The sequence below is a fragment of the Xenopus tropicalis genome, chromosome 8 (assembly GCF_000004195.4).
Source record: "Xenopus tropicalis strain Nigerian chromosome 8, UCB_Xtro_10.0, whole genome shotgun sequence".
Classification (NCBI taxonomy): domain Eukaryota; kingdom Metazoa; phylum Chordata; class Amphibia; order Anura; family Pipidae; genus Xenopus; species Xenopus tropicalis.
The window spans coordinates 119,208,048-119,234,578 of NC_030684.2; the positions used below are offsets into that span (position 1 = coordinate 119,208,048).

The 26,531-nt window shown below is 42.2% G+C and overlaps 2 protein-coding genes across 3 annotated transcripts; both read right to left on the reverse strand.

Moving 5' to 3' along the window:
* Positions 1-1,903: 1,903 nt before the first annotated feature.
* Positions 1,904-17,903, reverse strand: LOC100491668 (eukaryotic translation initiation factor 2 subunit 1). The gene is made up of 8 exons (XM_002937204.5): positions 17,757-17,903; positions 12,562-12,803; positions 11,071-11,150; positions 9,584-9,735; positions 7,458-7,564; positions 6,435-6,532; positions 4,371-4,529; positions 1,904-2,904 (listed from the first exon to the last, which is right to left on the reverse strand). The coding sequence occupies exons 1-8, from the start codon at positions 17,822-17,824 to the stop codon at positions 2,824-2,826; spliced, it is 987 nt and encodes a 328-aa protein (XP_002937250.4). The 5' UTR covers positions 17,825-17,903; the 3' UTR covers positions 1,904-2,823.
* Positions 17,904-18,444: 541 nt separating this feature from the next.
* On the reverse strand, positions 18,445-26,257 carry eif2s1 (eukaryotic translation initiation factor 2 subunit alpha). Of its 2 annotated transcripts, none has more exons than XM_031890313.1 (8): positions 26,104-26,257; positions 23,902-24,146; positions 22,591-22,670; positions 21,334-21,485; positions 21,029-21,135; positions 20,660-20,757; positions 19,624-19,767; positions 18,445-19,441 (listed from the first exon to the last, which is right to left on the reverse strand). In XM_031890313.1, the coding sequence occupies exons 2-8, from the start codon at positions 24,140-24,142 to the stop codon at positions 19,316-19,318; spliced, it is 948 nt and encodes a 315-aa protein (XP_031746173.1). In that variant the 5' UTR covers positions 24,143-24,146; positions 26,104-26,257; the 3' UTR covers positions 18,445-19,315. The 2 variants fall into 2 exon arrangements, with proteins under 2 accessions (XP_031746173.1, NP_001005630.1); NM_001005630.1 differs by having other exon boundaries at positions 18,447-19,441; positions 23,902-24,143; positions 26,104-26,188.
* Between the last annotated feature and the right edge of the window lie 274 nt (positions 26,258-26,531).

Sequence of the window (26,531 nt, forward strand, 5' to 3'; positions counted from 1 at the left end):
CTCCATGCCATGAGGGTAATAATAAGGCATTTCTAAACCTAATTTCAAGTTATAATTAATCATAAAGAGGTATTTAAACTAAAAAATCCAGGGCTGAATAATTATCAGGCTTGTGACATGGGGTTGGTTGTCACGACATGCACCCATATAGAAATGTTAGGCAGTCAGCCATTCCACAAAAGCTTTACTCTGATACCATCCCATTCAAATAAATTGAACAATAGGAGCAAATTTGAGCTTTTTGATGCCCACATGACAGGCAAGGAGACAAATGAATTTGCCTTTTCATAGACTTTAATGGTAATGACACAAAAGATGATTTTTGGTTCAGGAGAGTTGCTAACAGATTTCTGAGTGATAATCACTTAAAGGAGAACTAAATCCACAAAATGAATATGGCTAGAAATGCTGTATTTTATACAGTGTCGGACTGAGATGGCAGAGGCCCACCAGAAAACTCTGGACCATGGGCCCACTCTGAAAACTTGAATTCCTCCTCTCTTCCATCAAACTCTTTATTTTCCTAGTCTCTTTTTTCTACATACTATTCTCTATACTTCTATCAATCAAGCTTCCTTGTCCCATACTAAAATAGGGAATGACCATAAAATAATCTAAATAGTTAGAAACAAGATGGCCTACTGACACCTGGGCCCACCGGGAGTTTTCCTGATATCCTGATGGGTCAGTCCGACACTGATTTTATATACTAAACTGACTGAACTAGCCAAAAGTTTCATAATCTCTGAAGTGATATAGGTCTTTACAATTGTCACAGGAGCTCCCCATCTTGGAATAGTTAAACATGCCAGTGACACTCACATGTGGCATAGAGCATGTGCTGAGAATCAGCAGCAAAAAAGATGGGGGGGCTACTGGGGGCATTTTTGGAGACACAGATCTTTGGCCTTAGGCTGGTACAGGAGCCCAAAACATAATGTGCAACATTTCTAGCCTATTTTTTTAGTTAAGCTTTAGTTCTCCTTTAATTTAAACCATGGCAGTAGGCCGGGTGAGAGCAATTGGAGAGCATCTGCCATGGTACTACAGCAGTTGCCCAATAGGGATGTCATTGTCCAGTTCATAACTTCCTGTATGGGGAGAAATATCATCCCAAGTCACATTCCACTGTCACAGCTCCACCTCTAAATATAAATAGCCTACCCCCTGATGTCACGGTTTAGTGAGGTCATCAACCTGCCCGCATGTCATAGTCCCACTGTCCAATGGTGGCAAGCCTATTGCCAAATCAGTCATCTATGAATAGCCTTCAGGGAGGAGCAGCTAGGATTGTTGTGGGGGGGGGGCCTGGCCTGGTGGGACCTGGATAACAATATGTGGCAAGCAGTTCCTAGCTGAGCTATGGCTAGCGGCATGGCAGAGGTCCCTAAGGGCTTTGCACTGGGCAAGTCAGGCAGTATCTTGGCTCCACTAGCAATGACCTTTTACTTAACCAAAGATTTCTGATGGTCTCTGTCTATGAGTTAGCTGTCCACGAACAGACCAAGATACTGGATATCTGAGCAATCATCCCACACGGATCCTAGGTGAATTAGGGGCTTAGGGGGCCGGCCAGAGGCTGTACTTCAGGATATTACAGATTTACAGGCCACTACATTGCCAGTAAATTTGTAATACCGGCTAGGCCAGTAAAATCCCAATCGGTGGCAACCCTAGCTGTAGATTTGTGACCAGCAGAACAAGCAGCTATAGGTGGCATGCTATCCCAGACCCCAGGGATTCTGGAGCAATGACCGGATATAAAAGCACACAGATATTTGATATGTGGAATGAAAGAATCTTACTTCATAAATGTAATTATAAAATCAAACACACAATTCATACGTCTACTCACAACAAACAAAATAAAAAACAAATAAAAATACACTGTAAAAATATATAATTGCTGTTATGACCACATGTGTCCTTTAATAAGTAATTGCTTTATAATCCATCAATAAAAAGGCCAGTAATTAAAAAAGTTCATGAGACTAAAGTGCAACGTGCAATAGTTCCTCTGTGTAGCCAGTATCGCAATCAGTAATCATAAACAGTACAAATTCCTTCCAAAATCATTTTATATGTGTCAAGATAGCTTTTTGTTGCACTTCTTGTTGCAACACGTTTCACTACTCCAGCTTCACCAGGCAACTTATTATTAACTTCAGCTTCTTGTCCTTTATATCCCATCACAACAGGCTTGGAATAGCAATTTGTAGACTGCCAGAGGGGCTGCTGTAAGATGCCATAGGGCAGGGGTCCCCAACCTTTCTTACTCGTGAGCCACAGTCAAATGTAAAAAGACAAGCACCATAAAAGTTCATGGAGGTGCCAAATAAGGGCTAATATTGGCTATTAGGCAGCCTCTATGCAAACTATCAGCTTACAGGGGGCTTTATTTGGTAGGAAATCTTGTTTTTATTCAACCAAAACTTGCCACCAACAAGCCCGCCCCTTACCCGAAGGCCAGTGTTATTTGGAAAAAAAGGTGGCAACCCTAGATGTACCGCTTACCTCCCTCCAAAACACTAAAAATGGATTATATTGAAGGGATTTTTTTCAAACACTCTAACCTAAAAATAAAGGCATACACTGATTTAGATACGGCCTCAGTTCTATATTTTCATTTAAGCCAAACGGCTTCACCATAGGAATTTTGTTGGAAATGTATGGTTATTCCTTTTTTATTAACACATTGGAAATTGGAAATACCCAATAAGAAAGGCGGACACAGATTCATATACAGAAGTGGTCATAACAAATGATCCCTATGGTTTTTTCTAGGCTTCGCCAATGATTTCTTCAGTGTTGTGATTTTCTTCATCATCCTCTAGCATTTTCTGTCTGTAGTCGCTCGAACAGTTGTGCAAGCTGTAGTTCAACTGTAGGCGCGATTACCTTAGGCTTAATACAAGAAAAGCAGGCATTACCAAGATGGAATCTGGGAGAGTACTGTACCAATTGTTTGGTCACTCAACTGCTATTGACTTTTCTCTGTCAAAAGGGGTTCTATTATCAGGCTGGATAATGTAAAAACTTGTATGGCTTTTTAGCAAGTGAGGGAATACAGGGTTATGGGAGATAGCTCTCAGTACAAGTGAGGGAATACAGGGGTAGGGGGATAGCTCTCAGTACAAGTGAGGGAATACAGGGTTATGGGAGATAGCTCTCAGTACAAGTGAGGGAATACAGGGGTAGGGGGGATAGCTCTCAGTACAAGTGAGGGAATACAGGGGTATGGGAGATAGCTCTCAGTACAAGTGAGGGAATACAGGGGTAGGGGAGATAGCTCTCAGTACAAGTGAGGGAATACAGGGTTATGGGAGATAGCTCTCAGTACAAGTGAGGGAATACAGGGGTAGGGGGATAGCTCTCAGTACAAGTGAGGGAATACAGGGTTATGGGAGATAGCTCTCAGTACAAGTGAGGGAATACAGGGGTAGGGGGGATAGCTCTCAGTACAAGTGAGGGAATACAGGGGTATGGGAGATAGCTCTCAGTACAAGTGAGGGAATACAGGGGTATGGGAGATAGCTCTCAGTACAAGTGAGGGAATACAGGGGTATGGGAGATAGCTCTCAGTACAAGTGAGGGAATACAGGGGTAGGGGAGATAGCTCTCAGTACAAGTGAGGGAATACAGGGTTATGGGAGATAGCTCTTAGTACAAGTTGATCCAAGGACTGGTCCGATTGCCATCTTGGAGTCAAGAAGGAATTTTTCTCCCAAATTAGAGAGGCTTCAGATGGGGTTTTTTGCCTTCCTTTGGATCAACTAGAAGTTAGGCAGGTTATATATAGGCATCATGGAACTTGATGGATGTATGTCTTTTTTCAACCTAACTTACTATGTTACTATGTAACAGTGAGCAGCTGCTGAATACTACTACAAAGATGGCTTGGCACATCTACTCTTAAATGCACCGCCACTCAGGTGTCAATCCATAAACTACTAATAAGAGGATAAGTACAGGCAGAGCTTGCTGCACAAAGCTCATTGGCTTTATTTACATGGATAACATTTTAAATGTCAGGAACCGGAGGGCCACATTAGACCCACCTTTTTCAGTTATGACATGTTTAAAATGGGCCTGTTACAAACTGGCATAAACTGGCATAAACCTAACTCAGAGGTCTATTGTCATTTCATTCCTGGAAAAGGGTGTGGGTCTATAACTTTCTGATCTTAAAGAACTTTTCTGGTTACACCAATGTTCTTAAGGGGGATACAATTTTATAAAATGCCATAAGAGGCACATAAGCACTTCTGATTATATTGTTCAATTACAATAACAATCAGGTTAATTTTATGGAAGATTTTGTTAGGCGTATACTTTAAACTCCGTTACAATATAATAAAGTAAACTGTTACCTCCATCTGGACATTAAATACACCTCTTTTCTCCTCAATCTTTGCCTTGATGGCCTGTATTGCTTGGTTTAAAGCAGAGGTGCCTTCCCATCTCCTCTGGGTAGTGGTAGTTATTGCATAACAAGGTGAAGCAATTTTGATTGCTTTGATTTGATTGATCTGAATTGCAAAGAAATAATTGATAAAGGAAATGTTAAATTAATCATGAAAACAGAAAAATCTTTACAATTTGCCCAATTGTGACATGCAAAATGTTTGCATTTTACTTTTGACCCACCTCTTAATTTAAAAATGTATACAACAATTGGAGACTTTCCATGTAGAGGTAGATTTGACATACTGAGGCACTGGCTATCCCAAACAACTCGTCGCTATATCACAGATAGTTTAGCTTTCTAAGCTGAACTCCTAGGGGTTACTTGGTTCAAACAGCCAAAGATAAAAATGATATGTTCTGGTGGATACAGCCAATTTTTCACTTTTGGTTGGATTGTCTGGACTACACCCACTTTCATACCTAGCAGCTGCCCTTGTGGTTATTAAATAATATGATATGCAAAGATATATGATATACAAAGATAGTTGGCATTAGCTTTGTTCTGCTTTAAGCATTCTTTTGTTGATCATCTTGTGTGTTTAGGGCCATTGTATTGCTGCATGACTCTCCAGTTCACAGAAGGAAACCCCGACATTTTCCAGCAGGAATTTTGCTGGTACAATCCAAGATGTATAGTAACATTAAGGATGGGAAGCTGTCTTGGTCCAGAGGCAGCAAAGCAGACCCAAACCATGATACTGCCAATACCATATTTCACAGATGGGATAAGGTTGGTATGCTGGAATGCAGTGTTTGCATTTCGCTAAATATAATACTTTTCATTCAAGCCAAAAGTTCTACAGTATATCCATCCAGAGAACCTTCTTCCAATAACATTCTGATGTATCCACATACACACATACACAGCAAACTGTAGATGGGCAGTGTTTTTGCATATGTAGTGGCCTTTTCCTTGCAACCCTGCCATGCACACCACTGTTGTTTGATGTTCTCCTGATGATGGACTCATGAACACTTACATTCACCAATGCAAGGAAGGCCTTTAGTTCCATTCATGTTGGCCTAGGGTTCTTTGCAGGGCTGAACTGGCAATATGTAGATTCTGGCAAATGCCAGAGGGGCTGCGGTAAGATGTCATACACAGCCAACATTTATTGATCCTTTGGGGGGCTATTTGGACCTCTGAACTTGAACTGCCAGGGCCCACTTTCAATTTAAGTCTGGACCTTGTTCTTTAAGATCCCCCAAAGTATTAAAAGCCTTGTTCTTGGTGTGATCTTTGTTGGTTGACCACTCCAGAGGAGGATAATAATGGTGTTAACACCCTTCCTGACAAACTCTTTTAACTGAAATACCAGACTATTTTCCCCCTTCAGATGAACTGAGAAGCCTAGAGGTTCACATGACCATGTAACTTTAGATCATTTTCTTCTACCAACAAATTAACAAGCATGTTTTTGACCCATTCATTTAGAACTGCCTAGTTTTAGGACTTGCATGAAAATAGGTCAGTTTTTTTAAGTCATACTTATGCAGACATATTGAAAATTCAAAAGAGTTCAAAGGGACAAACTTTCAAGCGCCACTATATAGTAAATCATTGTTTTAAAGTTGTACAATGACAAATAGAGGATTAATACTCTTATGTTATGTATGTAAGCAGTCCAAAGGCTACAGAAGTTTTTTCTATTCCATAGACCCTGAAGGGCATGCTACAATGAATTAATCCTAGGCCTTGCAAGGAATCTTAATTTCTAACATGCTTTTTCCGTCAACAGTCTAACAATTATAATTAGGGAATCGGATAACCTTACATTCTTGGTCTTGAGAATACAGTTTGCCCTAGGCTCTGACTTGCATGGGATATGTAATTCAAGACAAATATAATCACAAATCATTTACAGTGCATTTCTATTCATCCTAATGACTGATTAGTAAATGTGTTTATCAGAAATTTAAAAAAAAACACTGCTGTTGGGTAAAGCTCTTACCTGGAGACTTCTTACCTTAATTGGCATGTTCTCTGTGGAACAACTCAGCCCTGCTCTCAATGCATCCTTCACAGCATCAATGCCTTCATACCTGTAGCATGCCACTTCAACATCTTACAAATAAGAACAAATATTGAATTAGACTTCAGATGGAAAAATTATCATCTAATCATGATAATTAGATTAGGCTGGTAAATTGCAAAGCCTCATTCCTCATGGAACCATACCATGGCTTGAGCTCCATTCATCAGCCCTGCTTTTTAGGAAAAATAAAAAAGCAGATAATGGGTCTAAGTAAGTACTGAATTAAGGCAAAAACTATATCCCCATTCTCTAAACGTTGTTGTGTACACTGGGGTCAGGACACATAAGGGTTGTTAAATGTTTTAAAGGAGAACTAAACCCTAAAAACAAACATAGAAATGTTGTATTTTATATACTGAATTTACTGCACCAGCCTAAAGTTTCAGAGTGTCTATAACAGTAATAATAAGGGCTTCAAATCTGTACACAGGGGTACCTTTAGCTTTTGGTAGGAGTGTCAGTAACTCAGTGTGGTCTGGGCAGCTGTTGGGAACATGAGGTGTACATGTCATAGAAACTAATGCTGCAGGGCTAATTATTAAATTCTGATGCAGAATGCATGGTTTCAGAACTGTCATGTAGTAATTATCTGTATTAATTACTAATCAGCCTTATATTGTAATATTTATATTCGATACATACAGTATATTGTCATACAGTATAGAGTCGGTCCCTAAGCTCAGGTAACTGACGGTAGCACAGAGCATGTGCAGGGAATCAGCAGAAAAGAAGATGGGGGGCTACTGGGGCATCTTTGGAGGCACAGATTTTCCCTGCTAAAGGGTTGTGGTTGCCTTGGCCTGGTACAGAACCCTAAAACATTTCTAGGCCTGCTTCTTTTTTAAACTTAAGTACTCCTTTAAGCAAAGTACCTTGTTCTACACTATTTATCATTTTCAAGTTTAAAGTCTGTGTGTAAAGGTGCAGGTTTGGAAACACAAACGCAGAACTGACCCGCTTGGATTTTCACAACTGGTGGCACCAGACGGCGCTTTATGGTGTTAGTAAGAACACGTCTTTCCCTTTCATTTAAGGTCAGACCATCAAGAACAGAGGGGTCACTGAAATGAAAATAGCAATCTGTGATTGAAATTAACTAGTTGGTTATAAGGAAACATTTTCTCACTTCCTTTTCTTGGTCCAGAATTAGGTAATTAGCATACACGTTAGGCCTAAGGAAAAGCTTCTTACTGCTTCTTATCATCCCTAGACATTCCAAATAGGACTATACATGCCCATACTTAATTGGGCAGTTTGTCTAATTTCAGCTGTACTGCTTGACTGTCTGGGCAGGTATGTCAACGTGGGGTTCCATTTAGACAGACCATCCTATTAGATCGTGGGTGATATCTTAAAGTGGACCTGTCACCCAGACATGAAAATCTGTATAATAAAAGTCCTGTTCAAATTAAACATGAAACCCAAATTCATTTTTATATTAACACATCCAAACCCATTATAAAGGCATTTAAAAATCACAGCTGTCAATCATATATTGCTTGCCCCGCCTCTATGCCTTAGGCAGACAGTAACTTTAGCTTTCCATTCAGCACTTCCTAGATGTCACTGCACATCACACTTTTCCCCTCCCTCCTCCTCATCTAATTGTGTAGCCAGTGCATGGGCCTGGGCATCTGGCCCCCCATTCTGGCACATAAACAAGATTTTGGCATGATACACAGCTTGCCTTAATAACAGTGTCCACAAAATGGTGCCTGCCTGCTTGCTTTGATTGAGTAATTCCAAAACGGAAGGAAACAAGATTTATATTATTTATATAGAGTAAGTAAAGTTTATTTTGCTCAACTAACAATATAGAAAATAATTTAAACTTATTTCTTAGGGTGACAGGTCCGCTTTAAGTTATCAATTCACCTTCTTGGCATAGTTATGGTGCATAAACAAATAAGAAAGTAAGAGAACTGTAGCTACTTCCTTTTCAGGCAGAGAGACTATGTGACTATAGTGACCTCATACCTGTCCCTTTAACAACGGTCCTATGCTTCAGCAGGGGATGATAAGTCTGTCCCAAAAAGCCAAAAAAATAAACAAAGTAGGGAGGTGCCACCCTATGAATAGTCAAAACCACAATATGGGGGTTTATCTTGACATGATATGGTGGCTTAGAAATTTTATGATCATAAACTTGTAACTAAAAGCTAAAAAAAACATGTTAAATTGTATTCTCTTGCACAGATTCATTTACTAATAAAACATGGCTCCAGGGAATGTACAGGGATGGTTTGTATCTTGCACTCTCCTTCTGTATTTCTGTATAGTTACTAATGTGCTAAACTAGGTTCCTTAACCTTTTTTCTCAGAGGACCAAGATAAGTCTCAGAATCAGTTCTGAGACCAAAGAATTGGTTTAAAATCACATAGGCTCCTGACTGAAACTGTTTTGAGTTGTAGAAAAAATGTCCCTTGTGCTAAATGGAGGACCATCCTAAGGGCATGGTGGACACCACCCAGCAGTCTCAACTTAGACAGCACAGTCCTGTTTCACAGACTCCCAAAAAGGGTGGGATGCAGGTTGGGACTTGAGTTTAAAATAAGCCCTGGCAGTAGTACACAGAGGCCCAACCAGCCCAATAAATAGTGACTGTCTATGGCATCTTACAGCAGTCCCTCTGGCATTTGCCAGTCCAGGCAGGCCCAGATTTGTGGCGAGGCCAAAAAGCCCGGGCCTAGGGCGGCACAAATTTAGGGCTGTCATGCCGCCCACCTAAACCTTTCTCACATATGAAGCACTGGGGACAGGACACAAAAAAAATTTTAGCGCGTCCTCCATATATAAGCTAAATGGATGCTCGCGATCCTGAGGGGTGGGTGGCTAATTAGAATTAGAAATCTGATGTTGAGTCCGGGCCTGATGGGATGGTATGGCATGGGGATTCATTTTGGGTCCTAATCCATTGGTTGAGCTGAGCTAGCAAATTAACTACCAAAGTAAGATTAAAATATTTAAATAATTTGTAAACAAGTCTACAGTGTAATAAGAAATTGCAAAAGCATTCTGAGAAAAAAAACACCAACCAACAAACCAACAACAATTCAAAAGGAGATGGATTCTTGCTTACAAGACAGAGTGTTTGAATGCAGCATATGCTCCATATCCTGGACAGTTGTATCTGTCATCAAACACCCATGCGGTTCTTCTGCATAGGCTCTCCAGTTGCTTATCCTCTGTGTAGCCCAGAACCCTTGCCACTCGGAACAGAATCCTGAAAACCTAATGAAATATATATTGTCTAGTTAATACTTTCAGATCGCTAAGCATTCAGAATAGCCCCCCAACCTAGTCCAGAACTAGGGGTAGGCAGAAGAGACACCTGCGTAGTGTGCAATGATGAGGGAGGGAGCCCCGGCAGGTACCTCTCCTGCCTACCCCTGTTTTGCACTCCCATGCCCGCTGCTTGTTATTCCCCACCTCATGCGCATGCAGCGGGGGAGGACGCAGGGGAGAAAGAAGTAGCCTGCCTGGTCAGGGTTGGCTTGGTCTGCCCTTGCCCCCAACACAATTACACAATTTTTTGTTAGCAATTCATTCATAATGCATGTTTTTACATACAATTCAAGTCAGAAGACATACATACCAAATACAAAGCAAAAAAATAATCTTTATTATATTTTCAATATGGAATGCAACAAGTTCCTGTAATACATAGTACTAGCAATATAAAACAGTAATGTGCAAATCAGAAAAAACTAAACCCACACCCGACCCTAAACCACAAAATGTTGCCAGTGTGGGGCCTGCACCCAACCCATAACCAAATCTTTCTGCTCTGTGCGTCAGGGCCAGAACTAGGGGTAGGCATAAATCATGGAGAACCAATGAAAAATTGTTTAGAACAGGTCATTCTATAACATACAAAAAGTTAACTTAAAGGTGAACCACCCCTATCAAAGGTGTCCTTTCTTTAAAGGAGAAGGAAAGTCATTTTGGCATTTTACTGCCAATAGATTCGCCATATTAGTGGCACCTAGAACCTATATTTATTCTGCAGAAAGCTTTACAATACCTGAGTAAACAGCCACAGAAATTCCCTCTGTTTGTTTAAGATAGCATCTGCCATTTTAGCTTGGTCTCCTTGGCTTCCTGCTGTAGCTCTAGTGGTTGGTAGCATAGATCATGCATTCTGATAGGAGGGGGAGTGAATTCTTTTGAATTCTTATGGAAGCAGGAGAGGGGAGAATGCTGAGCAGTCTCTGGCCCCCGGAATGAAGGATTTTTCTGAGAGAGGAAGTCTGATATGGAAGAACATGTTTACAAAAAAGGAGACAAGAAATCCTGTGTTTCTCTTGATAGAGGACTCATAGCAGCGTTTCTGTGAGTGCTTATGGATGTGTTTACATAGACCTTTCTGATAAAGCTTACTTAGTTTTTACCTTTCCTTCTCCTTTAAAATATAACAAATATAACACAAATCAAGATTTCAGTGCAGGAAGTTATTTACAAGTATATAAGAATTAACAGAGGGGCTGAACACTTTAGCAGGGTGCTGTAATTCAGTTCAATATTCCCATTCAATATTCTAAAAATGGCAATTTTCAGTCCACTTACCGTTTCAGATTTTTTGTACTTATCTTCACATTTCTTTACTTGTTCTGGGGTAATACTCCTTTTAGACAAATTAATATATCCTAGAACAATATGCAGTGCATGCGTTAATGTTTCACAGTGACAGTACAAATAGTAAAAGAGGAATGGTCCTGATGCCTTCAAATCCCTGGTATCTGGTGCTTCTCTTACTTTCCACCTGATATTCCCCGCAGCCCCTTTTTCAGACCTGTGTTGCTCACCAACACAATGCCCGACCCAACTGCCTTAGGAGCTAGCATCAGCTGCTGAGACAGCAGTAGCAGGACCTATAAAGCAGGGTGACCAGATCCAGGGGTGGGCCAAGCCGACCGGGCGCCCTAGGCAACCTGGTTGACCACCTCGACCCCCCAGCCCACCCGTGATTTGGCATGCATGCACAGTTTGGGGAGGGGGTGCGATGCGATGGCAATGACAAAGGAGGGGGACTAGGGGTAGGCAGGAGAGGCTCCTGCCCGGCCCCAACTAATCATTGCACCCTAGACAGCTGCCTCTTCTGCCTACCCCAAGTTCCGGCCCTGACCAGATCACATGAAAGTTCAGGGACATAAAAAATCCAGCTAGCAGTGCTAAACTGGTTGCAGTTTATTTTAAATGTAAACCCTGTAACATGTATTTATTAAACATGTTTCCCATACATTAAAAAATGGATCTTATTCCGATATGCCCACCTTGAGGAGGGTGATATCTGGTTGGATCACATCAACAGGATGCAGACAGTTGGGCAGTTTAATCCTGGCCGATCAGCATTTCTCTGATATTTGGGTAGGCCCATCTGAGGGCCCCATACACAGGCCTATTAACTGCCAACTCAGATGGTCGACAGCTTTTATTGGCCCATGTATGGTGACCTTAACACAGGTAAATAACAGGGGTCTGCAGAGAGGGAGGGGGCACAACAAGAAAGATTAGAATCTGGTAGCTTATTAAATGTATACGAACCCATACATATTGTGTAAAACTCAGTGATACCCATCTGTTTCTTCTTTTATTTATTAATAATACATTAATTAATAAGATGCTATGGTCATTTGTATCTTAAACGATAAATTAGTAATATGTACAGTATTAATAAATAAACCCCTTATAGCAATTGCTCATTTCCCCCTTCCCTTCTTGGCCGAGGCAACTGTTAGTGCCTAACATCTCCTACATGTGGCACTTCTATTCCCTCTGCATTCAGGGGTAAAAAAGGCACAAGACTCAGACAGGCTGGTGACATTGCTCCCTTGCCCCTTATCAAGCACTCCCAACAAACAACCCAAAGTAAGATTTATGAATAATTTGACAATGGATTAGGTTTAAACATTCCAGAATAACCTAAAAACCAAATAAAACCGCAATACAAAGAAATAAACAGCTAAATAATGAAACATTTTTAGGCAGTAAGGGGAAAGCAAGAACTGAATGCAATAAATGGAGTCAGCATTTTGGCATGTTTTGTACACAAATTACCTGTGTCCTTAGCAACTTTGATAACCCTGAGGCACGCTTTCCTTCTCACCCTGAGAATTCTCCCGATGGAGTGGATACGCGTGGTGGAGAGCTCCTTCAGATAGATCATAGCTTTAATGCAATTGTATTCCAACAGCATAACATAGGCACCGTGCTCAAAGATGGCCAGAACCTTCACCATGACCACATCATCCACGTTGGGCTGCTGGTTTTTGTAGAATCTGCCACTCAGCATGTGCATTCTGTACACAAAACCAGTTTTAAACACAATGTTCAAATGGGTTTAAACCAATGATTAAAGTTATATTTTCCACCCAGAATATGCCCAGAACATTTCTTAGAATATTCACAATCACACATAAGATCAAAATAATTCCACTTTACTTTCCACTATACATCACAAGTACACACATGCACAGCTACTTCTGACTCGTGATTTTTTCGGCAGGCATGTATTCGTGGCGAATTTCCGCATTTTGCCATTGGCAAATTGATTCACGAAACTTCTGTGAAAATTCGTTGTGCAAATTGTTTTTGTCGCACGTCAAATTGGGCGCAGTCGCGTCAAAAAAGGCGTGGTTGTGTCAAAAACCCATGGGCGACAAAAAATAGACGCGGGCGACCAAAAAAAATGCACGATAAATGCATTTTGCAAATTTTTAATCGTTTCACCAGGACAGATTCGCTCATCACTACTTCTAACTAACAGTGTAGCAGAAGCCTGTTGATTAACAGAACTGTAAAAAAAAAAAAAATAGCTTTGTGGGAAATGGAGTTTTGGTTGGAGGTGAAAAGGACAGACGCTGCCTTCAAATACAATTACATTTACAAATAACTTTCAAATCACTGGAAAATGTAATGTATATTGGGAAGCTATATTACATTCAGGGCTGTATTTTATTTTTTAATTATAAACCTGGGTGCCACCTCCCCAAAGCTGCCGCCCTAGGCACAGGCCCTCGGGTGCCTATATATAAATATGGTCCTGTGTACAGCAAGTAGCCATCTTCTGCAACAGAAATAACAAGTTATGCATGACAGGAGTCCTGTGACTCCGCAACATAAGAGAGTAGGGGGACTGGCAAGGGACGGACTGTGTTGTAACATCCCTTTCTGTGAACTTCCCTGAATTACAAATTTACAATCACAACCGAATGAATACCTGCTGTGGAATTCCAGCCCATCTGGACGTTTATGACCAGACTTCCTTGGATTTTTTGTTCCCTGAAAAGTGCCTACTGTGATTTCCAGAGTCCCAACAAGATCCTTCTTTTCTTTTGCCGCCTTTGCTGCCACAGGGGTTCCCTTTTTGCGTGCCGCATACATTTCTCTCTGCCTGCTGTGCTTTCCTTCCTGCACACTCACAGGGTGGAGATCTCCTTCTACCCTGTTCAGCAGCACCAAGCCACTAGAGCAGCGGTTCTCAACCTGGGGGTCGCGACCCCTTTGGGGGTCGAATGACCCTTTCACAGGGGTCGCGACAGTCCCGGTTTTTACAGTGCGTCCCGCTGTCCCGGATTGTTCAATGAATGTCCCGCATTACGGAAATGCAGAACATTCATTAAACAAGCCAGGCCAGCGGGACGCGCTGGCTGCAGCGTAGCGCTTGTCTCTTCTTGCGGCTCCTTCTTCTTATTCGGCTCCTCGTACGGCGGCGACAGTTCCTTTTATAAGGTTGCGCCCGTAATTAAAGGGTCGCAGCATTAGGAAGGTTGAGAACCACTGCACTAGAGGAACCGGTCAGACCTAGCGTAGCAGCACAGAGGAATTCCATCATACTTACCGTGATTCTCCTTTCCTGGCCATCATTAACTCTCAGCATTAAAGGGGTAGTTCACTTTCAGTTAACTTTTAGTGTGTCCAAATCTAAGCAGTGTTTCAATTGGTCTTCATTATTTATTTTTTCAAGCATGCCAATCTGTAACAGTCTGTTCAATCAGGTTACATAGCATGTGGACATGTATTAGCATATTTATCAGTGTTCATCTTGTGTCCTGCTATTGTAGCCAAAATGTAAGCCCTTCTCCACTTCTAGCACCAGTATTTTTCAGCTTTTGCAGTCCTCCTGGTCTTTTGGGCTGAAAGAATCGCAATTTTCTTAAACATCCTCAGCAAACAGCGAAGGAGGGTGGGTCAGCTTGTTCCTGCTCCTTGGGAAAATCTGTGTAGCAGCTCCCTATGAGTGTCATGTGGCCCATCATAAGGGGATGCTGTTCTCTGAATTCCCCTTCCTTTTTAAAGGCACACTGGCACAAGTTAAAGGGACAGTAACACCAAAAAATGAAAGTGTATAAAAGTAATTACTATATAATGTAATGCTGCTCTGTACTGGTACAACTGGTGTGTTTTCCTTAGAAAGACTACTATAGTTTATATAATAAAGCTTCTGTGTAGCCACGGGGGCAGCCATTTACAGGAGAATAGGCACAGGTTACTTAGCAGATAACAGATAAAACCTCATTATATTCTATAAAGCTTATCTGTTATCTGCTATGTGCCTGTGTCTTTTCTCCTTTTTCCCAGCTTCAATGGCTGCCCCCGTGTTGACATAGCAGCTCATTTATATAAACTATAGTAGCGTTTCTGTTGCAAACTTACCAGTTTTACCAGCGCAGGGCAACAGTGCATTATATTTTAATTACTTTAAAACACTTTCATTTTTTGGTGTTACTGTTCCTTTAACTCCAATAATAACAATAACAATACAACCCATATCCCTCCCTATCCTCTATTTTATACGACCCTTGACAAACTTTATCCCTGATTCTAAAACATATGGGTCCAAGAAATTGTCTCAGAATATAATTCTCTACATCAGTGCTGTCCAACTTCTGTTGTACCGAGGGCCGGAATTTTTCCGACCTACGTGGTGGAGGGCCGATAATGGAAGCCAGTTTTGACCACTCCCCTTTTTAAAACCGCACCCACTTGAAACCACACCCATGTTATCACATGACCATACCCATATTAATGGTTGTAGTACAGCAAAAACCTGCCACACTCTGCCTTCCCTACCATGCCTGTGTGCCATACTCTGCCTGCCCTACCCTGCCTTTGTGTGTGCCATACTCTGCCTTCCCTACCCTGCCTTTGTGTGTGCCATACTCTGCCTGCCCTACCCTGCCTGTGTGCCATACTCTGCCTGCCCTACCCTGCCTTTGTGTGTGCCATACTCTGCCTTCCCTACCCTGCCTGTGTGTGCCATACTCTGCCTGCCCTACCCTGCCTGCGTGCCATACTTTCACTGTGTGTGCCATTCTTGGCTGGTTTGTGCCATACTTGGCCTGTGTGTGCCATACTCTGCCTGCCCTACCCTGCCTGTGTGCCATACTCTGCCTTCCCTACCCTGCCTGCGTGTGCCATACTTTCACTGTGTGTGCCATTCTTGGCTGGTTTGTGCCAAACTTGGCCTGTGTGTGCCATACTCTGCCTGCCCTACTCTGCCTGTGTGTGCCATACTCTGCCTTCCCTACCCTGCCTGTGTGTGCCATACTCTGCTTGCCCTATGCTGCCTGTGTATATGGCACACACAGGCAGCCTACAGTGACACAATGCTGGCACTGCTCCTACAGTCTGCACAATAACTATATATTAAAAAACGTTTTAATTGCAGTACCACCTCAGTATATGTTCTTTTTGTAGTATGCAGGGTTTATTTGTGGGTTTCTACTGCTCCTGAGGTGTGAACAGGGGAACAATGGGGGTGATTAGAGCCTGAACCTGAGGTGTGAACACTGCAGGGGTTGAACAATGCAGGTATTAAAAGGTGTGAAAAACACAGGGGATTACATATTTAAACAATACAGCCTGATTACAGCCTGAATCTGAGGTGAGAACCATGCAGGGGGAGCAGTTAATCACAGTACTGATACCATTTAAAGCTTACACAGGAGTAAGCCATCAAAGCAGCCAGACAGGTGGGGGGCCACACAGAGGGGGGTTGCGGGCCGCATGCGGCCCTCGGGCCGCCAGTTGGACAGCACTGCTCTACATCATACTAAATATAACTCAAGGTGAACTACCCCTTTAGCTCTCAGGTATTCCCCCATGCCAAAGATGTGTCCCCTAGCAACATAACCCCCCCCCCCCCCTCACTTCCTCATCTGTCTATGTAAAAAGCTCTGAACTACTGTAGGTTGGGGATGCTGACCAGGGAGATGGCCAGGAAAGGAGAATCATGGTAAGTATGATGGAATTCCTCCTTTCCCTGGCCAGAATTAACTCTCCGGGTGAGCCCAAAAGAAAAATATTACTCCTGCAGGAGACACAGTATACAGAAAAAGTATTTACCCATTTGCAATTCTTCAAAATACAGTTTACAAAAATATGGTTTTCTTGGGTTTAATGATAATTAGGCCAAAATTCAGGCAGTTTTTTGTGTTTGCAGGGGTTGAAGTGTCAGCCATAAAAATGAGTGTGTACTGTTTACAATATATGTTGGGGTCTCTAGTGTATTTGCTTTTGCACTTATCCGCAGGCTGACAATAAGCCTCGTGGGGCCCTACCCAAAGGAAAGACAAGGTTTAGGGCTGGGTGGGCAATCCTGTGGCTAGCCAAAAATAGTTGACCGGCATGAGTGTAATTCAAGCGGGGCTTAGCCAACTATTTTTTGCTGGACTGTGCTGGGAGTGCCGACTCTCTGGGCTGTGCACAGAGTAAAAATTGTTGGAGGGGGTAAGGGTGTGCTGGGTGAACTTTCTTTGTTGTATAGCAATCCTGTGGCTAAACAACTATTACTATTCTGCAATTTCCAGCCTGCCCTGAGAGCTTTTGCTGTTGAACTGGAGAGTCGCAAGTTCAACTTCCCTGGTTTAAAAATCTACTCAACAATTTGACCCTCCTGAATCCTGTATGTATGGGTAAATAGCCTTATAGGTGTGCGACGGTAAAGATCTTGGCTTTGCATCTGTTGCTCTAACTAAAGGGCAGATTATTACAGTAGTATGGAGGGCCCGGCAAGTGTAAATAAGATCCTTATAAAGCCACTGAGAGAAATGTGTGCCTCCACTCTGGTAAAGAGTAAATCATTTATAGAAAACACAATATTAGCTATGCTCACAGACAGAGAGAGAAATTGACGAAGTTGCCAGATGATCTGCAAGAAAGCAAGGAGAATCAATCCCCACCGGAAGAATACCAGTATCCCTCCCCCATGACCCCCAACATGTCTGGTGTACAAGGAGACAGAGCCTTACTTGGATACTTCTCTGTAGCTGCTACTCTTTGGGGGCAGAGTAGAGGAGCCCTGGCCCCTGGAAGCCATTGTGTTGCAGTATTGCCAGGAGTAACTCAGTCCTGCTGGTACACCAGGCGTATGGGGACTTGGAGGTGCTATTGGATTGGTCAGATTCTTTGGGAGGGCAGGGCAATATCCCATTACTGTGTGTGTGTGTGTGTGTGTGTGTGTGTGTGTGTGTGTGTGTGTGTGTGTGTGTGTGTGGGGGGGGGGGTTCAGTCTGTAACGTGCATGTGTAGATTTTAGCTGCTGTCTATAGTAGTCTAAATACTGGAACTGTTTACAAAGCTGATAAGGGAACTAGTACCTTATTGGCTAGCTTTTGAACAGGACTGGCTATTATTTTTTTTTTTAATTGTATGAATCACTCCCTATGGATACATACAGAAGGTTTATCAGAGAACGCCCTGCCCTTTTTCCCTATCACCTGCACTGCCACTGCCTGACACACAAGGTGGCCAATTAGTTGAGCAAAGTCAGTCTTTATATCCTGGGCCCACTGAGAACAATTTAATATAAAATGTACTAAATGGTATGGAAATGTGTGCTAGACTGGGGCCCACTTTTGTGGAATACCCTGTAGGCTAAATCTCACCCACTGAGCAGTTGTCAGATCCCAACTAGAAAACAAATCACCAAAGGCCAGATGTAAATATCTTGGATTTTATTGGTTTCTCACAGAAAGCACTGTAACTTGAACACATGTTGGGAATGATAATAAAAATATTCAACCATTTTTATCTGTTTTTGCATTGTTTTCTGGAAATAAAAGGCAAGTCCAGCAACAAATCTCTTTGCTGTGTACGGCATGACCCAGAGATCTATTGCACAAGAATAAAGTAAAGAAGGCAAGTTAAGTGTAAGTGTCTAAGCAATGGTATCCCAGCTGCCTCTCCACCAGCACTGGCTGAGCTAGAACTCACAGCAATAATTGCTGGTGGGTATGATTCCATAACTTCTGAAAATCCACAGACTGGATACCCCTTTTACAAAGCAAACATCTTTGAAGTGTATTTTCACTTGAGACTGAACTGACTGGTATAAATGCTGTTCCGTATATATATATATGATATATAGTAATACAAGCTAAGAGTAAGTATAGAAGGGCATTGATTGTTATCAAAGAGCAGTAGGGCTCTGATCGCTTTGAGTCCCAAGTGAGAATACACTCGCTGATTTAATAAATCAGCTCTTCTAATACAGATCTGATTAGCCGAGCCAACTCTTCCACTGACCAAAGAGAACGTTGTATGGATTGGATGTGTTTGCAGCTGTTAAAAATTCATGCGCACCTTGGCGTTGTCCAATTCTCCGTTGGAGTAAATTAAGCAAGTGGGTATTGGGCTTAATTTAAAGATTTTCCGCATATACAGACTGAATTGTAGAGGTTAGAAAGTGGAAGATATTCAGAGTTTAGCATTTTGGGCAAACGAAAATGGCCTTGAAGTCCGTGTTTGTGACTTGAATTTCTTTTATCCAAAAACAATAAAATGGTTTTTAAATTGCTGTTTTCTCAGTTTAATCTTCAGTTTTTGCCTCCATCTCCTCAGCATCATCATCTCCATCCACCTCTGCATTCTCTTTCTCCAGTCTCTCGAGCTGCCGTGCAAGCTCTGTTTCATCTGTATCTGTGACCACCTTGGGCTGAAACGGAACAACATAAGTTTAGCAAAAAAAAAAAAAAAAAAAAAAAACCTCAATGCCACCTAATGCTTACAGAACTAGCCCTAACAGGGGGCACTGCCAACTTCCCAAATGCTGGATACTCAAGGGATTCTCTAATCTCACAATTGAAACAACTGACGACACGTCTTTTTGGGATTTACCTCCATCTGGACGTTAAATACACCTCTCTTCTCTTCAATTCTCTCTTTAATGACGGACATTGCTTGGTTGAGCACAGAAAGCCCTTCTGTCCTCTCCAGGGTAGTAGTGGTCATCACGTACCGAGGAGGAGCAATCAGATTTATCTGCAATAACAATCATAAAGTCATCGGTCAGAGCATAAAAGATCACCACCTTCTGCTGAAAGGCAGGAACCTGCTTGCTGCACCCCCAACTCATCCCATTAATGCTGGTCACATGTCTTAAAATTGGGTGTTGGTCTTGGAGATCTCTCCCAAATGAAAGCCACAGTAGGGGAGAATCAGCCTGTGAGACCAAAGCTTTTGGCAGCAGATACTTTCCCCTAAAAATGTAAACATGCAGGAAGGCACCAGCCTATGAAAAATATGACCGGTGATAAATATTCAGGACAGCCTATTGGGGTTTACCGAACATGATATGGTGGCTTGCACAAAATAAGCATGAGGCCAGGGAATGTGATTTGGGGTCAAACCCCTCTTTTTTGTAAGTATGTTTTGCAGTAGATTTGGCAGTCATATTTCCATTATAGAAATGGCAAAAGGTATATAGTAAACAAGTGAGAATATATCCTAAATAAATCTAATAGAACTAGAACATAAATAAGGCTTAAGGTATACATTGGGTATCCTCTGCTAGTGGCAAGTCATGAAGGGCCCTAACCTAGCTGTGCAGCCTACTTTAATGCAAAGTGCATTTTCAGTTCACAAATATGAACTATATACAATATTGATCATATTGTATATATCGTAAACACTGTCCATTTGCCCCTACTGAAAAAACTTGCTGAGCTCTGAAACAACTATAAGGGTGACACCTAAGGGCAATGGCAGATGGGAAGTAATTGTTTATTACTGAATTTAAATGGAACAGCCTGGAAACTACATAACAGCAAGAGACAGAATCCATTCTATCCAATGACAGGAGGCACGGGTAGATTTATGCTGGCTAAAAAACGGCGGTGGACAATACACCCAGCCCCCTGTACAGATCTCTTACCTTAATTGGCATGTTCTCTGTGGAACAACTCAGCCCTGCTCTCAGTGCATCTTTTACAGCATCAATGCCTTCATACCCATAGCATGCCACTTCAATATCTATAAAAGAAACAGGCAAAGTAAGTTACACACCGGAACATACATAAAGACTACAAGCCAGCTGACATAATCGGTTCAGGCACAGTGCCATGAAAGGCAAGTTGGGGCCCACTAATCTGACTGACCAGCTAGTCACCATTTAGGAAATTCAATAAAACCCCAGGGAAGGAAAGGGACCGTGGAGAGTTTAAAACTGGCCCTGCTGTTTTGAAGAGGGGTAAAGGGTTACATTTCCGCAGAGCACAAATTTAACAGCAACCACAGCACACACCTGCTCGGATCTTCACTGCTTGTGGGGTCAGGCGCCTGTTTATGTTATCAATAAGAACACGTCTCTCATCTTCATTTAAGTCCAGCCCATCAAGAACATCTGGGTCACTGAAACGAAAACATTGTGTGACTGGAGGGAGCTGGCCAGAGAAGAGCACCTATTTGTCTTCATTAGTGCAGAACTTGCCCTTGGGCAGACTACAGTGGCCAAGGGCACAAGGCAACACTCTGACAGAAAACTATTCAGGCAAAGAAGGAGTCCAGCAGCAATCTGGAAACATTAGAGAGAGAGAATGAATCACTTACGAGACTGCGTGTTTAAATGCATCATAGGCTCCGTATCCCGGTTTCTTGTACTTTTCATCAAACACCCAAGCTGTCCTCTGGTAGAGACTCTCCAGCTGTTCATCCTTCGTGTATTCCAGCACCTCCGCCACGTGCCGCAGAATACTGTAAACCTTACAACAAACAGAAGCCTTGGTTGCTATGGCTTACTGCACCTGGGCAAACTTAGTGCCTTTTTATTGCATCACCCCCTAATGTTTTCACATCTAAATACCATTTAAGCTTAGGAGCTCCCTATATAAAACTAGAAAGCTGATCACTTTATCAGGGCTGTGGAGTCGGAGTAGAGGAGTCGGAGGCAATTTTGGGTACCTGGAGTCGTCAAAACCGACTCCGACTCCTACTAAATTTAAATGGGAATAAAAAAAAAAATAAAGCAAGTTTAAATGTCCCAATTCACAAACAGTCATAATTAATTACTTCTCTGCTATAAGAATAAAGCCCAAGGCACGCAGTGCATAAACGAACACGTTGAGCGACCATGAAGCATGCTTTTCATTGACTGTATGCTTCACTAAATGGGACGTAACACACAGTTAAGGTGCAGCAGCTCCACTGCGTCGTGTTCCTCTGTTACAGGGAACACAATGCCCACTGTGAACCTAGCCTAACTCTCACTGATAACTAATTAATTTTTTTTTAAACAAGTGGCTGGATAGTAATAGCTGGCATAAAAATCAAGAACAGCAACTTTACCAGTTCAAAACAAACCACATTCTTTGGTAGTTTTAACTTAAAACTACCAAAGAATGTGGTTTGTTTTGAACTGGTAAAGTTGCTGTTCCTGATTTTTATGCCAGCTATTACTATCCAGCCACTTGTTTAAAAAAATAAATAAATAAATAAACAAAACCTTGTTGTTTTCATTGTGTTTGTCTTTTGCTTTAATTGGCCAATATAGTAGAGTGTTGGCTTCTTAGCCAGTAGTTCTGTGGTTAAATGACATGTATGTCTCCTTCCTTTCCTTCAATGAATGTATAAAATACATTAGCATATTAAAAACAGAGGAGTCGGAGAGTCGGAAGTATCAAAAACTGAGGAGTCGGAGAATTTATCTACCGACTCCACAGCCCTGCGCTTTATAAACACTGTCATCCTCCCTATATATTTACATATGTTTACAATATAGTCTTTTATTCCTTAACCCCCATAGTGTTCACATACACTATTCGATGTATTGACCAAACCCTGCTGAACAAATGCACCCAGAACACTTACGGTTTTAGATTTGGTGAACTTATCTTCACACTTTAGGGCTTCCTCTGGTGAAACTCTTCTTTTGGATAAGTCTATATATCCTGAAAAAAAGGGCAAACATACAAGGTGAATGAGTCTAGGCAAATGCTCCCTGGATAAATGGCAATTACACTTTTTGTTTACTCTTTTATTATGTTTTTTCATTCCATTCTCTCAAACCCAATAACCACTAAGTGAGTAGGTTGCCATTACTACACACTTACATTGTGCAGGGGCGGTGCTCACAATTCTCCAACAGGCTACAGTGCAAAAGTTAAAGAATACTCCAATTGGCTGGCTGATCATAAGGAGCCAGGACCAACTCTAGAGTAATGGAAGGACATTCCGCACTGGCTGCTGAACATTAAAGCAGCCATACACGCCCAGATTTGGTCAAAAATGGCTAATACATGTCAATTGGTGATGGGTACACCAATGATGGGTCAGCAGATGAGAAAGCAAAGGGCTTCCTGCAGTTCTGATTACTTGGGCTCGACTCAAAACAGAATGTGTCCATGCCGATGAATGTCTAGTTGAACATTATCCTATCAGTTGGACAGGCAAGTTGGTTAAACATGTCGGCTATAATCAAAGGTTTTGTCAAAAATAGTCACCAGTACCCTTGCAGACTGTCAGTAGTTCTTCCCCCACCGGGAATGGTGCATGTTTCAAAAATTCAAATGCTGCTCTTATATTGCTAAGTGAGCTCAGGTTAAAGCTCAATCAGATACTTAACACATTTTGAAAGTTACTGTTACATCTGGACTGGAGCTCGCCAGTAGTTTGTAACTTTCCCTCAGCAAAGAGACAAGAAGGAATGTGCAGGTACTACTCCAGGACAGTAAGAGGGCAGCACTTGAAAGTAAACCTGTGGATGGCATGGGGTTGGCCTTCCCTTACAGAGGAACATGGTGCTATGTATTATGCCAAACTGATGATTCCAACCTCAGAGTGGAACTTGCCAGTGTAGCTTGAAGCAATATTGGTGGTAGAACCCCAAGTTTAAAGGGACAGCAACATGCAGCAGGTATTAATGGGAATGTGTCACTATGCCTATAAAAACATACCCTGTTTAATCATCCATTTCAAAAGTACCCCCATTTGTTCTCCAGCCTGGCAGGACTTTCCCCCCCAGCACTAACATCCCAGCCTTGTGCAAAGCAGTTTAGTGACAAAAAAAGGTAACCAACTGGGGTGGGGGCATTTTTGTAAGCATAGGGACAGTGTTTGTTAAAACCTAGAACATGTCACTATCCCTTTAAGGAGCATTGACTGCTATTTTAGACTGCTTACCTTTATCTTTATCCACCCTGATCACCACAACGCACTCGTTCCTGCCAATTCTAATAAGTTTGTTGATAGATCGGATGCGCCTCCTAGACAGCTCGCTGAGCAGGATCATGCCCTCAATGTTGTTATATTCCAAGAGGCTGACGTAAGCCCCCATCTCGGCTATGGACCGGACGTTCACCATGACAACATCGTCCACTTCCGGGAACTTGTGTTGGTAAAATCTACAGCTTAACGCAGGCATCCTGCGAAGAGAACCAGTAACATTTAAACCCTGTCTCATTCAGCTTGCAATCTATTCTTGGTGCTTGACATGCAGGTACTCTATTATTCGTCATCATCATCTTCTGTAGCCATTACCCTGACCAACCCTCTGATCAGTCTGGTCAGGCAGGACATGCCTTATTAAAGCTGCCCATGCATATAACCTGACAGTTTGGCCCCTCCACCTGTGCTTCAGTTGCATTTTAGACCATGCGGATACAATCCCAGCAGGAATATATTATTACTTTAAACAGCCCTACAGAAATCACATGTAATCCATGCAATATGATGGAACCACAGAACTGGACCGACTCAAAGGCTGATACAGACTAAGGTCCAAACCTGTAACCGGCTACATGCAGATTTAGTTGTGTACCAGAGCAGCTCTGCAGTTTTTTTTTAGCTGACCAGAGACTTTTGACAAAAGAATGACCAATTCCCTTTAAAGGGATTTAGCATGGAATAGCAAGTGACAGAGAGAAACTGCTTTTAATCGAAACTTTAAAATCATGAACATGTTTGATAAAGACATAGCAGAACTGCTATGTACAATTAAATTTGCTTTATTTATGCAATTAAAGGGGGACTCTGGCTTCCAAACCAAAATCTGTTAAAAAGCCCCACGCAACACAGAAACCCCTAATATACCTATCACTGTCATCTGTTCCTTCAAAAAGTATGAATAAATACCATTTTTATATGCTGCAAAACATTTCTTCTCTTTCTGCATCATTTCAAATCCTGAGTGTGGAGGAAAGTCTAAAACACTGATGTTACAAATTGTAACAACTTCTCCACCGCTTACAGACAGCATGCAGGAACTAACCCACAATGCATTGCATCACGATGTTCCTTTCCTTACTGACATCACATGTGCAGGGAATTGTGGGATTTGGAGGCTGCAGGCTGAGAACAGTTGACTACGGTTACATTTTGCCAGCCAGATCAGCAGGAGAACAGGGGGCCAGGCTTAGGTAACGGTTCCAAAGGCTGCATATTTTTTTAATTGATGTATATTGCAAAGTTGCTTAAAATTAGGTTTACTTTTCAAAAGGATTAAATTGTGTTTGGATGGAGTTCCTCTTAAGGTGGCCACACACGTGGCGATTTCAGATCTTTTGGTCGCATGAAAGATCGTTCAATCGGCCACTAACGTTTTGGCCCTTATTTGGCTCCTCCGTGAACTTTTATGGTGCTTGTGTTGCTCTCCAAGTCTTTTTACATTTGACTGTGGCTCACGAGTAAGAAAGGTTGGGGACCCCTGTAATAGCCAGTTACTATTTATTGGGGATGTTTGGGCCTCTGTGTACTTCAAGTGCCAGCATCCACCAACTGCTGAGGGCTGCAGATTCAACAACAGCTGGCTGTCAGCAGGTTGAAAGCAATATAATCTGCACTGCTGGCTCTGACTCCTGAAACAATGTAGCACAAGCCAACAGGTAAACAAATCTAGAGGAGAACTGAATTCTGCTACAATGTTCCTACAGTCAGAACCAGAGAACAGTAAAGGCTAAACACTGCTTTAATTCCCGTTACATGTCCCAATAAGTTCAAGTTTCCTGACAATGTGCAATGAATGTAAACTAAGTTACTCAGAACATTATCTTTCATTATAGAAAACACACTTTCTTTTTTAAGGAGAATTCCCCTTTAACAAAGGCCCCAGCAGGGAGATGGTTCTGGGACAGCTAGAAGGCGAGATGTTACCCACCGTACATATACAGCAGCCATAGCACGTTTGTATAAGGGTGGGTAGATCGCTTTAACACGTTTTACAGGAATCTGCAGGGAATTCCCATCCAACTACAGTAGAACCACAACTCCCAGTGTCCCGCGCTAGCCTGTACAGATAGTTATAGAAGGGCGATTCCACGCCGCTAAAGCTCCACAGCAGAGCGGCCAAGGCGGCTATTAGAACAGATACATGAGTCGGAGCCTTACTTGGCTGATGTTCCCTACGATCAAACAGAACGTTGGCACCGGGCGGGCTCCTTCAGCTCACGCCGCACTATTTCATCAGCATGCGTTCCGGCAAAGAACAACACGCATGCGCAACCCCACAACTACAGCGCTGACACCGGAAGCGGAAGTCGGTGCTACCATTACGGGGTTAGGAGGTTACAGGGCGCCATATTGAAGATGGAACATTATCGCTTTAAAATGTTGTTTCGTGTAACTCATATCATATTAAAAAAGGAATACGAATAAAATATTCCGATGTGGGTGCAGAAACCCATAAAACGTCTGACAAGCTAATACAGTTCAAAACGCTCTTCGTGCGCAGGCGCAGCATTTTTCCGTCTGCTGCGGATCACATGACGAGAGATGTTCAGGTGACAGAACCACGCCCTCCCTTCCTGGATCACGTG